Source organism: Haemorhous mexicanus, chromosome 10 (genome assembly GCF_027477595.1).
Source record: "Haemorhous mexicanus isolate bHaeMex1 chromosome 10, bHaeMex1.pri, whole genome shotgun sequence".
NCBI lineage: Eukaryota > Metazoa > Chordata > Aves > Passeriformes > Fringillidae > Haemorhous > Haemorhous mexicanus.
Genome location: NC_082350.1, coordinates 20,007,127 through 20,022,796, shown reverse-complemented (window position 1 = coordinate 20,022,796; position 15,670 = coordinate 20,007,127). Strand labels below are relative to the sequence as shown.

The 15,670-nt window shown below is 44.5% G+C and overlaps 1 protein-coding gene across 5 annotated transcripts in view; it reads left to right on the top strand.

The window, feature by feature from the left end:
• The window catches only part of LOC132331866 (calcium-activated potassium channel subunit beta-2), a 135,456-nt gene extending 120,539 nt beyond the window's left edge, over positions 1-14,917 (top strand). For all 5 annotated transcript variants that reach the window (XM_059855746.1, XM_059855744.1, XM_059855742.1 and 2 more), the window contains 3 exons: positions 3,308-3,478; positions 5,904-6,099; positions 12,726-14,917. In XM_059855746.1, the coding sequence (XP_059711729.1) occupies positions 3,308-3,478; positions 5,904-6,099; positions 12,726-13,010 (652 nt within the window). In that variant the 3' untranslated portion in view covers positions 13,011-14,917. The remainder of the gene's footprint in view (positions 1-3,307; positions 3,479-5,903; positions 6,100-12,725) is intronic.
• The last annotated feature ends 753 nt before the right edge of the window (positions 14,918-15,670 follow it).

Sequence of the window (15,670 nt, the reverse complement as noted above, 5' to 3'; positions counted from 1 at the left end):
AGGGAATGTGAATTCAAAGTCATTCTGAATTATTCAGGCAGGCATCCCTGTCTGACAAGCCCCACACCTGCGTGGTGCCAGAGGAGGCAATGTCTCCCTCAGGGTCACACCATGGTCCCTCTGCAAGGGGAGGGCTTTGAAGGTAGGTAATCTGTGGTTTTTTGAAATAAATAAAGTAATTGCAGGTGCCTGGCTATTCTAGCTTTCCCATGAGGACACTTGGCACTCTTTACAGAGCTCTTAGTAGTGCTCATTCTGGAGCAGGAGGTACAGAAGGATCTGCTGACCACATTGAGAGGGATCCATGCACTGCTGCTGTGCAGGACGTGGAGAGGGAAATCTCTGCCTGTCCCCAGCAGGCACAGCCATGGCTGAGATCTCCCCTCTGGCATCTGAGCCTGGGGAGAGCAGGCAGTCTTTAGCCCCAGAACAACTTGGCAGAAAGGACAGGGAAATTTAGCAGGGGAGAACTTCAGTTTGGAAACGATCAAGGGCACAAAGACCTTTTGTCCTTGGGGGCTTGCTTCCTATTAAATGCCTTTGCAGAGGTCAGGGAGACCCCGTGTTCTGACAGCTGGGGCCTCTTTGAACACCAGCAGCCCCCCTGGATGGCATATGGGGAGTTATCCCAGGGAACCACTGGAATTAGATGGAGTCACTTGGTGAGCAGTGCCTGGGATGCAGCGACCTGTACTGAAACACAGCCCAGCAGGCAGCTGGCTGTGCCTGTGGAGCTCTGGGATCCAAAAGCAGCCAGCTAAGCAGGGCATTATTGCAGCTGCCCGAGCAGAGGGAGGCCCCTGAGCTGTGCCACAAGTTCACAGGTAATGAACCCACCCACAGCTGCACACTCATGTGCAGGCACTGCTGCTGCCCCGGTGAGGGGAGTGCTGAGACTGCTCTGCCTGTGGCCAAATACTGGGCAAAACATACTGGGCTCCCCAAACCAGGGCTCTCAGGGGCAAAAATGTGAAGTTTTATAGCAGTAGATGTTCCCAGTATCACACAAAGAATTGGCACCTCCCCAGTGCAGACACAAGCATGAGGAGGAGGAGGAAGGGCTGCTCAAAGCTGTCTCCTGGGCTGTGGTAGGACTGCTGTCATGGGCTGGCATGTGCCACACCACCACCCACCCCAGCAGGGTCACCAGGCTGGCTCCTGGCAGGGATTCAGGGGGGAAAAGCCCTCAGTGAGGTGCACCAGGCTATCACTTTGCTGTTCAGGGTTTTGAATAACAAATATTTACAAAAGAGCAATGGAAGCTGTGCTCCAAGCCCAACCTCTGAGGCAGAGCTTTTTTTAGTTTTATTTCCTATGGCAGGTGAGCTTGGAGGATGCACCTGGCAGGTCACCTTTGCCAGGTAGCTCATTTTCACTACACACCCTTCAGTCCCTCCTTTTATTACCTCTGATGTTGTGTTCCTAGGCTAAAGGCCACATGGGAAACACTTGTAACCAATCTCAATCAGTTATTTGTTTCCAAATTGTCCATTTGTATCCCTTTTATGTCCAGTGGCATTAGTGAGTGATTGCACTGGGCCAGTTTTATGCCTACATGTTGACATAAATTATGTTGTGTGATGGTTTAATGTGCTGGAACTGCATGACAATCTCTGCCTTCCTGCCTGCTTCCATTTGGGAACAATGCAAATTCTAATGGCAGCAGTTAAATACAGTTTGATAAATAATAATAGAAAAGTAGCATTAGAGCATCACTCTACATTACTTCTTGGAAGGCAATTGCACCTACCAGTTTACAATATATATTTTTTCCTGAACAGCAGAGGAAACCTTGACAGGCAAAATTACCATTTCATTTCCAAAAAGGAAAACACTGACAAGCTCTAAAGGATGGTTTTGAAGAGAAACCATGGACACCTAAAGATGTAAACTGCAGTTGGAAAAAGAAACCTCAAGAGTTCTTAGGTACAGGAGACTGTTGACTGCAGTACTGTCTAAGCAACATTTTTGCTATAAAACCCCACACCATATGTGCTTTTCCTGGCTATGACTCATCATCTAAATAGAAATTCACTTCCAGTCTCAGGGAGTCTATGATTAAACAAATTTTTTGCTGTTGCTTCTACTGTGTCAATGTATGATTTCACACCTGTCTTATCTCTCTTTATCCTTAATAGCCAACATAAGTTCTCTGCTTGACCTGACTCAGTGATTTTTATTTTTTTTCCCCCACGGGTGAGTGAAACTCGGTGGCTTCAGCTGAAAGGAGTGGTGGGTTTGCTAGAGGCCAAAGTGACGTTGATGTTGCTCACCTGCCATTTTGCAGACAGTGGAAGAGGAACTTCTCCCACGTGTACTACTGTGTCCATGTTATGGTGGTGCCAGGGCTCAGAGGTGTGCGGTTCACATGCTTCGGGTGCTGCCTGGATGATTCAAAAGAACCATAACAGAAAGCACAGGAGATTTTGACCAGCCTCAGGTCTGTAAGTACATTTTAAACCCACAAAGTTTGAGTGTGTTTGAAATGTACTCAAGTATTTCCTTCTCCACCATTGTGTCCTCATGACCCATTGAATCATCAAAGGCTCGGAGATGAAAGAAGGACTTATGGTTAGAAAATGCAAAGGACTCTCTGCTGAAGGGGGAATGGTTTGTTGTATTTTTTTTTTTTTAATCCCAGAACAAATAGCCCTGGTGGATAATTCTCTGTGAGGGCTTTCACTGTAATGAGTAACTGGGCTTCCAAAAAGCTGTTTTACGAATAAACTTAATAAGCTCCCAATCAAAAAACCCACAAAAATCAATTGCAAAATCCCCATAGTGTTTCATGAGCTTTGAGTCACACTCAGGACGGAAAATTGCCCAAACCAATAGCCTGTAGGAATCAAAAGAGAGCATGGTCCTTTCAGATAATATTAATGATGGCTTTCTTCAGGCTATTTACTACAAGACTTGTTACCCTATTCAGCTGGAGAAAAGGCACCTCATACACCTGGATATCTTCTGGTGGCCTGAGATGGCACTGGCAAGTCAAATGCACCTCTGGGATAATTCTACTGAGCCAAAGAGGCTGTACCAAAGAAGCATTTACTGAGCTGGCACAAGTGTCTAATATTTGTATTTGCTGTAAGGGGTTTTCACCTTTTCAGAAATTGCTGTAATTTATTTTGGAGATGAATAAGTTTGCACCAGGTCAGAGTGAAATCTGTTGGAAAAGGACACCAGAGGACCTTTAAGCCTTTCTCTCCCATGAGATGGGTATGGAGGTGGAACTGCCCACCCTGTAGAGGCTGTATTGATGATTAAACATGAACTTCACATAAAAATGTATTATTTTCAACCTCAGAAATATTTACCAAAAAATCAGGGATCACGACCTACTGGACAAAAGGAAAACAGTGACAGCCCTGAAAGCTGGAGAGGACCGGGCCATCCTGCTGGGGCTGGCCATGATGGTGTGCTCCATCATGATGTACTTCCTGCTGGGAATCACCCTGCTGCGCTCCTACATGCAAAGGTAACTCCATGGCTCTCCCTGCCCTCACATCCCCTGTTCCAGCTGGCTGCATGGGGCTTACTCTTTTGGCTCTTTTTATTAAAGGTTTATAATTGTTCATTTGGTCAAATAAACTCTGCACTTCCTTGCCCCAGTATAAATTAGGCACAGCCACAGTGAAAGCAATTTGACTAATTCTGGCATAAAGTGAGGGAAGAATTAGATCCCTGCTTGACAAAATCTCAATCCACTTGGCACAGTTTAACACCAGTACAATATCCATATCAGCTGGCCTGCAGTCTGCTGAACAATATGAGCTTCTCAAGGGCTGTTTCTGCAAAGCCCAGACTCAGGACAAAAGAGCAAAAAATATTTTGCAGCCCTGAGAAACAGTATACTTCCAAATGAAAGATGGAGAATTAATCTGGGAAAGAAATCAAGCTCTTGTAGCACATAGTTTTCCATGTTGGTTATTACTTTCATTTGAACAAGTGAAATCCTCATGAAAGATAGCAATTTGCTGAAAGCAAAAGACCATCTTCCATCATTCCTGCACTGCACTTCATTTTTCTGAGGCTGTCTCAGGCTTCCTCCTCTGCCAGCAAGCAGAGAGTTTGGCCTGTGATTCATTAACAACATTTGTAATCAGTTTTCAAGCATCAGCCCTATTTAAAATCCAGCACAGACTGCAGTAAGACTGTCAGTGATGGGCTTTTTCCTGCCCTGATTGGTGGAGTTAAAAGAATGAAAAATATGTGAGTGGAGATCAGAATATTAGTCTGCCATGCCCCAAGCCACGCTAAGGCAGGGGCACATACCTGGAACACCCTGGGTTAAACACCACAGGCTTCTTTAGGCACATGCAAGAAGTGCCTAGAGCTAACTGGTGTGAGCATCCTCAGTTATACTGGTGCACCTGCATGAGAATATTCCCTTCTGACCCTGCAGTGATAAGGAATATAGATGAGGATGAGCTGTACTGATTTGTAAGCATCTTATTCATGTGATAAAGTCCTTTGTCCCTTTTTAAATCAAGGCAAAATTTCGATTTTGAAAACTGAGATCAAGACCTGTTAAGCATCCAAGTGCATTTGCTATTCCAAATTGCTCTCCCAGATCTTTCAGCAGTACCAGGGTCAATTGCAGAGGCTGCTAAGGTCAAAATTGTTCACGTGGAAAAAGTTGATTTATATTATATGATATGTGAAAAAAAATTGCCAAATGATATCAAAGCACCTCCAAAGTATCAACTATTCCATCTTCACAAGTCTGTGGTAGGTAGGTGTTACTATTACCCCCCTGCATGAATAAAACAGCAGCCAGAAAGGTGAAAGTGAGGAGAAGACAGCCCAGGAGCCTTCGCTGCCACTTTTTTCCACACAGACAGATTTCCTCAGGGGTTATTCTCCTTTACAGCAATATCCCTCCAACAAATACTGCCTGGAAGGGTGAAAAAATCCTTTCATTCATTTTCCCTCCAGAAAACATAGCATAATTTAATATAAATGTAACACTGAATATACAAGCAGAATTACTGCTTAAGTAAAACAGCAATAGAATTAGTCAGAAATCTTTGATATCACTTACTCAGATTTTTTGAGGGGCAAGCAGACCCTCATCCCCCTCATGGCAGGGCAAGACAGCCACCTTGGGGCTGAGCTGAGGGGCTGAGCACCATTAAAGGGAAGCCCTGGGTGAAACCTTCCCCCAGCCCACAAAGGGCTTTTTGCAGAGCCCTCAGTGTGCCCTTTCCCCAAAGAAAACACAGCTGCAGATTTTTAAATATATGCCAGTAAACATTGCTAGCACACAGCCAGGCTCCATCGTTCCAGCTTTAGCCTCTGGTGGATTGGAGATGAGATTAAATCCTCCAGAAAAGTTACAGCCACTGACTTAACTCAGAGAAAACCCAGCAAGCTGCCACTAGGAAAAGCTTTCCCCTAGGTAGAGCTGCAGGAGGTACCACTCAAGAGTTCTGTATCTTCATGTATGTGAGATTCCACAACCTGCTAATCCAAAATTGTCCTCTCAACCTTCACCTTAAATTGGCCTGGACTTTGAGTTAACCCTCAAGTGTTAGCTCAGGGTGTCCTGTCATACAGCACCTTGCGTGCCGTGCTCTCCCCAGCACAGGCTGCTCAGCTTTCCTCTCTCTCTGCCCACACCCTTTCACATACACCTTTTCCAGCATCAAAGTTCCAGTTCACTTTCCATTTATACACAGGCATAAGTGAATAGGGTAATTTTGTAATTAATTTTGGGTAATTTTGTGCCCAAAGGCTAAACTGTCTGTGATGTGTGACATGAGCCAGCCCAGGCTTTGCTGCAACACAGCCTCTCCTGCAAGAAGCCCCCCCAACATATCTCTGATGGGAATCCTGAGATGGCTTTAGAGCTTATTTGCCTATTCTTACCATGCTCTAATGTCTCTTTTTTTCCTGCTTAGTGTCTGGACAGAAGAGACTCAGTGCTCACTTCTCAATGCATCCATCACAGAAACCTTTAACTGCTCATTTAACTGCGGCCCAGAGTGCTGGAAAATCTCTCAGTACCCCTGCCTGCAGGTGTATGTTAATCTCACCTCTTCTGGACAGAAGCTTCTACTCTACCACACCGAGGAAACAATGAAAATTAATTCTGAGGTAGGAACACAGAATAAATTTTTTTCCTAAATGGGTTTCTGGAGGGCTTCTCATCTCATTACATCCATTCCTCATTTTAAAGCAATATAAGGCTCCCAGCTCCTGTTTCACAAAGTAGAGAAAGCAGAAATCAGTGCACAAACCTGTCTTAGAGAGCACGAGTTCTAAGGTCATTATAGTGCAAGGATTCCACATCACCAGAGCTCCATACCTCCTCGATGTTTCTCGCGGGCAGCTCCTCTAAGCACTGACTCCTCCCAGTCCTTGCAGCAGTCATGTGACTCCAGATCCCACCAACCCCCTCTTTTATACCATTAGTCCTTATTGACTACAGGTGTGGCCTGTTAAGATCAGGCCTGCTTCTAATCTTTGGTAATTGGTCCAGCTGCAGCTCGTTGGGAGATGATAAGATCCTCTTTTATACCATTAGTCCTTATTGGCTACAGGTGTGGCCTGTTAAGATCAGGCCTGCTTCTAATCTTTAGTAATTAGTCCAGCTGCAGCTCGTTGGGAGATAAGATCCTCTTTTATACCATTAGTCCTTATTGGCTACAGGTGTGGCCTGTTAAGATCAGGCCTGCTTCTAATCTTTGGTAATTGGTCCAGCTGCAGCTCGCTGGGAGATAAGATCCTCTTTTATACCACTTGGCCTTATTGGCTACAGGTGTGGCCTGTTAAGATCAGGCCTGCTTCTAATCTTTAGTAATTGGTCCAGCTGCAGCTCGTTGGGGGATAAGATTACCTTCTACACCACCTTCATTCAGCCACACTGTATCCCCTACAGAGAGGGGCAACTTTCTGCCTCCATCCATTCCAGGGGTACTGTCCTAAGGGCTGGAGCCTCCCTCATCCTTTTCAAGAGCTTTACAGGATCAGGAGATCACTGAGCACGTGTCACCTTGATATTCTCATAGGGCTGTGGACATGTCCCTTCCCACCCAGGAATGGCTCCCATGACAGTGAACACCCCTAGAAATGTGCAGGGAGCATCCATGTGGCAGTGAGAATGGAAATTTCTGCAGGGCAGGCAAGGTGGTGGGGAGAGAGGAGAGCCCATCTCCATCTCTGGTGACAAACCCTGAGCCTGAGCAGCTCCCCTGAGCTCAGCTGTGCTGCTGGGCTCCAGGCACTGCACTCACCCTGCAAAGACCCTGAGAGCTTGCTGAGTGGGGAGTGCCAAGGTAAAAGCAGCAGCATAAACATAAAGGGCCCGGCTTTGGGGTGTGAATAAGATAAGGAAGTCACCCCATCTTTACAGCACAACTGCTCTGATTCCAGATCTTGAACTAATGAAATTATTTTGTGCAAGTCTGAAGAATTCCTGTCTCTGCTTCTGCAAGTACAAACTCCAGCAGAACCCCATGCAGGTGGGATGGAGAGAGCTCCTGTCTGGAGGCTGAAGGGAGGCAGCAGATGCAGAGAAGGCAGCAGCAGCACAGCTGTGTGCCTGACACGGGCTGTGCATCACTCCCCACCTTCCACAGGGCAAGGAGAGATGGGAACAGGGAAATGTCCCTCTCCCCACCTTCCTTTCTTCATATTGACAGCTCCTGTTTCCCTGAGAGTACAAACTGGAGGGAGCTGGGACACAGTGGAGTCATTAGACTTACAGGTGCCAGGTTTTCTTTAACTGCTTGGTTATCCAAGGTCACTGAACCCCAAACTTGGCAAAGCAGACCCCAGAACAACAGAGCCCCAGATCAGGCTGCTGACAAAGTAACCTATTGTGTTTCTATTTATGGCAGCTGTTCAGGAGAACAAATTAATCCTGCATACTAAGATGAAGTGATATTAAAATTAGTCAAAGTATGGCATGGTTGCACTAGGCTGCTTATTCTGCTGGATAATTAACTCTCATGGCTGAGAGATGGAGTCCTCTGGCTCTGAAGTGTGAAATGGAGAAGAGTTCCCCCTTTTTCCCTTCCACTCTGCCATCAGTGCAGGAAGAGGCACTCACTGTCTGTGAAGCCTGAGGCAGGACAGACCTCACTTCCTGCAGGGGCAAAAGCAAAACCGTGATGTTCACACCTCAATTTGATTAAAAGAGATCAGATAAATCTCTATGCTCCATTGGTTCAAATAAATTGAGAGATTCAGCATAAATCTCCACATTCTTTTATTGATCATTTTTGCTTGCCGAAATGGACTTTGAAATTCTCCCAGATGCCACCTCCTCTTAATTTAGTGTAGGCACAGTTAATGCTTCTCCAGCCCAAGGTTGTTTTACAGGTTAAGCTCTGCTCTCAGGAGGATTCCTAGGTTTTCCTGACATGCTGCTGGCTATGTGACCTGAATACAAAAGCAGTTTTCAGTGGAAGTTTGCAATGTCTGTAAAATACCTGTCTTCAGATCAGCACAACCTGCCTCAGCATTCCAGATGTGATTTCCCTCTTCCCTGGCCAGAGAGCATCCCCATGGAGCAGGAATGCAGTTCTGAGCAGTGCTGGGTGATGTCCAGCTGGGTGCTAACCTGTCTCTCTCCATCTATTTACTCACATTTGTGTTCCCTGTCCTTACCTTGGCCAAATAAAAAATAACCCCGTGCCTGGCTCACTGAGCTCTGACGTTACTGGGGACAACACAGAGCACAGTCCTGACACTCCAAGACCAACACCAGTGACTTTCACAAGGTGACACCCCTCCACCAACCTCTCTGCTTTGCTGAGCACCCACACACAGGGACAGAGCAGCATCTGGAGCCTGCCTCTCTCTTCTCCCCACCAGCCAGCACGGACAGAGCAAAATCCACTTTGAGTCTAAATAATGCTTTATCCAGGAGAATTGCTGTCTAACCTGGCTGTCAGCTCAGGAGGTGGAGTAAGGAGTAGCTACAATTTATACTGAGATCTGCAGCATGCTGCTGCCAGTCTCTGGTGGGAATCAGTGGGAAGTCAGTGGATATCTGTCAAGCTGCTCGAGTCTTTCCAAGAAAAGCACATAAGATTTTTTTCTGGCTTTTCATTGCTCTTGCTGTGCCTACTTTATCTCTAGCCTTTAGGACAAGCCCAGCCCCTCGTCAATACTACTGGCAAAACAGTTTAAATGCTTCTATGGCCACACTTTCCTTCCTCAGCTGCCAAAGGCTCTAACAGCCTCTGCAAGAGGTAAATCAGCACAGAGCCAGGCTGTCACTGTGAGGAAGGGCTGTGGTAGTTAAAGCAATTACAGAGGCCCCATTTTGATCTCATATTATGTAATTTTGGCTCTTTTCATGTCATTGGAGCTGCTGCTGATTTATATCGGTTCTCCGTTAGTGAGATAACAAGAAGGATTTAATCACCAAAATCAGCTGTGACTGCCTGGGACTCAGAAATTATGGGGAGTCTCAGGGTTTCTCACAGAAGATTCAGGTGTTTATAAGCCAGGAAGGAGTTTGCCAGGTGCAGGGAGGGGAAGCAGAGGTGTGCAGCTGTGGATTCCAGAAGGGAACTGGAAAATTCCATCTGGAGGAATCAGTTCAGGCCAGCTCAGATACAGAACTCCTTCAATCCTTCTCCAAACTTGTTGCCCTTTCCAAAAGAGGTGTAAATTGACATCCTGACCACTTTCTCACAAAGATTGCCACAGCACATCCTGTCTAAATTTGGACACCAATCCCAGCCACAGACATAGGATGAGAGTTGTGTATTTCACTGCCCCCCTGAACTGAGGGGTTTTCTGGCAATAGCCTTTTTGGTGTATCTTCATTGATTTAAGGGAAACTGCCTCCAGCTCGCCTGGAGAAGCTGTGTGATCTCCATCCCTGGAGATATTCATAACCTGACTGGACAAGTCCCTGAGCAACTCTGCACTGAGCAGGGCACTGGACTGGATCTGTCCAGAGGTAGTTCAGGCAGGATACCTACCCAGTGCTTTATATTAGGAAAGTAGAGATGAAAACATTGTTCACAACTTCTATTTGTAACTGTCTGAGAGATCCCTCTTGTGCTCAGATTGCGAGGAACACAAGAATCACCTTTCTCATGCTGTATCACAGAATCTTCACCTGAGGTAGAGCACCAGACATTGTTAACTTGCAGATTTCCAATGTTTGGCAATGAAGAAGTGCCAAAAAACAGCATAGGTTTAATTGTCTACATTCACAGCTGTAGCATAACAGTTATGGATTTAAAATTCCTTATCAGGCACTGCAGAAAACAATTGAAAATTTAAACTATGGAAACAAAGAAAATACCAATACATCCTGTTATTGAGTCTTCTTGTTTGCTGTCACCTACAAAACACAGCCCTGAGATCTCACTGGGAAAGTTGAGATGTTGGAGGAGGCCAGGAGCACCCCAAAACCAAAATTTAATGTCCTTGTGCTGAGGATCAAAGCTAAGACCAAGCTGTTTCCAGGGTCTCAGGAGAAGCAGAGTGGGGCAGAGAGCACACAAAGGGCACACATACCTTGGAGGGCACCTGGGAGAACACAGCCTGGAGAGAGACATGGCTTCAGCACAAGGAGTCTGGATGAGAGGCGCAATAAACCAACTTCCCTTGCACAGCTGCACTCCACAGGTTCATGCTCCCAGACCCTCCATCGTGGGCAGCCCAGCATGGCTGGTGGTGCAGGGAGCAGCTCAGGCTCTGCTTCAGGTCCCCTCTGAGAACACTTGGACAGTACTTGGACTCACTGCACTCTTGGGATATTTCTGCAAACTTAGAGCCCAGGAATCTTGCATCCTTTTGGCTTCTACATATCTTCTGCTCTCTGTCAATGGGATTTTGCAGAAGTGGCCAAGTTCTCATTGAATCACCTCATTCAGGATGCTTCATGGGAATTCCAGAAACAGAAATGAATAGCAAAAAAATGACAAGAAACAAAACGCAAATTCCCCCAAAAACCACAACAAAAATCCATTTGAACTGGAAATACTGCTGTTATGACAGTGATAACAGATAATTTACTAAGGGAAAATGTGGAATGCTTCACTGAGAAATTTCCCCTGCTTAGTAGATTATGATCTATTAAAGACTCGTGGGCCCTGGCAGAGGGCTCGTGACTTTGGACATTTAAGACAAATTTGGTCAGAGTACAAAGAGACTATCCCATAGGGAGCAGACATGCACCAGCAGCAAGATGGATGAGATATTAATGCTCTGATATTTTTCATCTCTAATTTCTAGAGCTCTATGAAATATTCATAATGGCAGTGTGGCCATGCTCCACCATTAATGCTCCAGTCTGCTAACGCCAGACAATCTCTCTGCCATGCTTCAAATCATATTCTGTGTTAATAACTTGCCAATGAATCAATCAAATCCTATTATGAGGTTAATCCTTTGATCATAATTAGGACTAGAGATTTGTTGCAGTATGTTAAAAAAAGAATTCACAGGATGTCACGAAAAAGAACAGAAGGACGTTTATAAAGTACGTCCACTAAAACAGAAATAATCAAAACCCATGGGTCACATTATTTTAATCAAAACCATCTTCTTTCCTTTGCAAATCTCACTTTCTCATTAAATTATCTGGGGCTACTTTAGGTTCTCACCAGGACAAGCAGCCTGCTGGGTCCTTCCTGCATGTCCAACGAGAAGTCAAGCAGCAGATTTCTACCCCTCCTGAAGCAGTTAATCAAAATCCTGTGCAGGTGTAGAAAACTTTCAGATTTGGTGGGGTGTAAGTGCATAGAAGAGAGAAGGAAGTGAGAGGCCCTGGCTGCTCCCATCAATCTTCTTCCAGACCAGCAGGACCAACAGCAAATTGAGGGGTTTCTGCTCTAGGTTGAAAATTGTCCAGATGTGGCCTTGGTCCTTGTGTCTGCCTGCCACCTCACAGCCCACACCAGCTCTTGGCAGGGAGTGGTCAGCAGAGCCCAGGGCCGCTGTCCTACCTTTCCCATGGAATATCTGCAGAGCATGGACTCCATAAAGCTGTTTTTAAAATAACTTGCCTTTAGTATTCTCCGGAAATCTAGGTTGCAACTGGGCTAGATAGAGCCACCCCCAAACCTTATTTCCTTTGGGACTAAAACTGAAATTCCAGGATCATTTTCAGAGAGAAGGAACTGTTTGACTTTTTCTGGGGTCAAAAGCAAAAAAATCACTAAAAGCCACCCTGGCAACCAGGCTGATCTTCAGCTAGAGGCTGAATGAAAGTCCTCTGGGCTGTCAGTAGGAAAGTCTAGACCACTTATTTGTATCTAGCTGAGGCATTACCCTCATGAGAATATTTGTGTAAAGGTCTCTCCTCATCCCTCCCCCCCCGAGTGAACTCCTGTGCCCACTGTGATCACTTTGATCCAAGCCAAGTGAGAGCTAAACTACCAGATTTGTATTTACAGAAAGTCAATTACCCATCTAACTGTGAGCATATGTATGCCACTTAAGATGAAGAGGTACTTCATCAGTTCTATTTTTGCATGTGTAAATTAGCAATAATAATATATTCACCTATCTCACAAGGCACAGTGCAGATTAAAGCATTAATGTTTGAACAGCACTTAGAGGTTCTCCAATGGGAAATTCTGTAGATGTGCAAAATATTGAGTTTTGCTGTGATAAATTCATTATTAGGGTAATAGTATTCCACTCTTGTTGTGAAAAGCATAATCATCTGGAGATTTCCCCACTTGCCACCTGCAAACAGACACTGTAACAGGTCTGGAGACGTTTTTCTCCCTCTGGTTTCTCCCCAGTGTTCCTACATCCCCAAGTGCGGGAAGAACTACGAGGAATCCATGTCTCTGGTGAACGTGGTGATGGAAAACTTCAGGAAGTACCAACGCTTCTCCTGCTTCTACGACCCCGAGGGCGTGCAGAAGAACGTGATCCTCACCAAACTGTACAGCTCCAACGTGCTGTTCCACTCCCTGGTCTGGCCCACCTGCATGATGATCGGGGGGGTGGCCATCGTGGCCATGGTAAAGCTGACTCAGTACCTTTCCCTGCTCTGCGAGAGAATCCAGAGGATCAGCAGATAGGAAAGGAGACTTCTCCGAAATTTAACTGCAGCGAAAATACTGTTTTTCTCATTCTTCACCAAAGAACCTTAAGTTTGTAATGTGCAAGTCTGGTATAAGTTCCTTACTATATTCTTCTAAGTAGAGCAATAATGCAAAAGCTGTTCTATATGCAAACATGATGTTATTATTATGCAGACGACTGAAAACGTTCCTGTTTTGTGTTGACCGTCTCGATGATCTTGTTTTATGCTGGGATTAGTACTTTCTTTTCTACAGCCAAGATAGGGCTCAGTGTGACCATTGGCCAAGCTTTAGTCAGTTGATGTTTTTGGTGTAAAAGACTCTGGGGAAATTCACTGCTGGGCAAAGGGCAGCCAAGCACTTGTGCATCATTGAGGTCTCACACCTGGCTCAGCCCATTGGATGGGTTTGTGGCTTTGGCTTTTTTAATACTGGCTGCAGAGTGGGAAGGGGAAAAGCATAGATAAGGGGTTTTTTAATGGTAAGATGTCACAAAAAGGATGTATTTTGAGGTCAGGTCGGGATAAGCATACAGTATTTTCAGGCTCAGTAGGACTTGGTGATGCTTTGTGTTTGCTCCCTCAGTTCAGAAGTCAATTGTACCCTATGGTGTTTGTAAGGTCTTTTGGAAAACACTTTGGAGTTTTATTCTGTGTAGTGCTATGATTTTCTTCTGTCTTATCAACATAAGTTTTGTCACTTGCAGAAGCTGTAGCCAAAAAGCAAAAAACACCTTGTTCCATTTTGTATTCTAGTCTGAGCCCTATTGATGGAGGTGGGACCAGAACTCCTTATGAAAAGGTTTATTATTCATTTGTCTTGTATTTGCTACCATATCACTGTAAAGAAAAAAAGAACACTATCAGCTATTTTTTCATTTTTTACTTCCAACTATTTTAGATTTTTTTACTTGATATATATACAGATAGATATATATATATATATATAAAGAAAAAGCTATATTATATCTAGTTGTGTATTGAAACTTGTTTAGGGGGGTTTTTTCATTTGTTTTTACCCACTGGAAAATGAACAGTACAATTCATGTATCTGTAACCTTCATCCTTGGATAATATCATAACACGGAGAAGCAGCACTGCAGGATCTTATCCAATATTCATGATGTTGTTTCAGTCAAAGGTCTCTGCTGCTGTGACATGGGAAATGACAGAAATCTCATCCAATTCTATGGCTCTATTAACTGAATTGTTAGATAATCATCATAACACATTTGGAAATCTCTCCTGACCTTAACTCACCATGCAGTGCTGGCTGACATGAATTGTGATTTACAAGACCTGGGTGCAATGATTTATTGGAAAAACTGAGAATCTGGCTAAATTGTTGTCCTATCTGTCAAATATTTACCACAGTATACTTGCCAGTTTAATTTCATACACACTATAGTCACAATTTCTGCATAATTTATTTTTATTCCCCTATAGAAAACATTCCTTCCTATGTTTTAAAGACACCTCTCTCAGTTCCTCCTGTTGTACTCAGCCTGAAGGACAAACACAAGGCACATCCTGGGAGCAATCCTGTAAACTCATTATCCAATAGCTCAAAGAAACCACATACAGGCCTACTCAAATCAAGAAAATAACATTTTTCCCTTCAAAAAGACTGCAAACCAAGTATTCTGCCTAGTTCATCTATATATATATGTATAAGTACCTTTCCTCATCATAGCATTAAAAATTTCAAGATGTTACAAAACAAGTCATGCAAGTGTAATGTGAGCTGTAAAAAAAAAAAAGTTCTAAGCAGTGAAAATAAACCTGCAATCTTGTAATCAGTAGTATAATTTTCCTTAGGTAATTAAATTCCTGGAGGGTGGGGTATAATGAAGGTTCCAAAAATATGTAATAAAAATATTCAATTAAATCTTCCAGATTTCAGTATCTGCTGCCTTCAGATCTGGCTTGCTTCATCAAACTGCTTTCTGTAGCTTCCATCACCAAGGAAAGAGGAGTTCTGGTGCACCAGGGAGTTCACAAATGTTCATTTGCAAAAACCCTGTTTTGACCAATATGTTGGAATTGCAGGAGCTGGCACTGGGAGATCTGGGAACCTCAGCACCCGTGGGGCTGGACTGTGCCGCCAACCACAATTCCCAGGGCAGGAATGCTGCACAGCTTTTCCACACCAGCACCAGCCCTTGTGCTGGCCATTTGCACAACGATTTAGGTGCCCTGTGACATTTTGGGTGCCTGTGTTTGTGTATTTTCCCTGGGTGGCAGGGAAGCTGATTGTTCCTGACATTTACACATCAAACGCTTCTTTCAACTTATCGTGCCATAAAACATTTCACCAGAGCTCCTGTGGGTGAAACATCTTGCTGCTGTTGTAGGCTATAATCATCTTGTTGACATTAAGGGAGAGATCTGTGGGATAGCAAAACAACTTGAGTAATTGGATGGAGTGAGGTAAAACAATAATTTTGAAGGGAATTATCCAGCTGATCCCTGGCACTGTTAACCCCCTACTGAAGAATTAGCTCTGCAAATGGGATTTTTTGACAACTCCTGCTGCCCCAAAGAGAGGTGGTGTTTCAGCAGGGATGTCAGTCTGTCCTATTTCTTTCTCTACTCTATTTTAATATCATGTTTTCCCCTGTAAAAGGCATTGATGTTCCTACAGGCAGCTCAAATGCA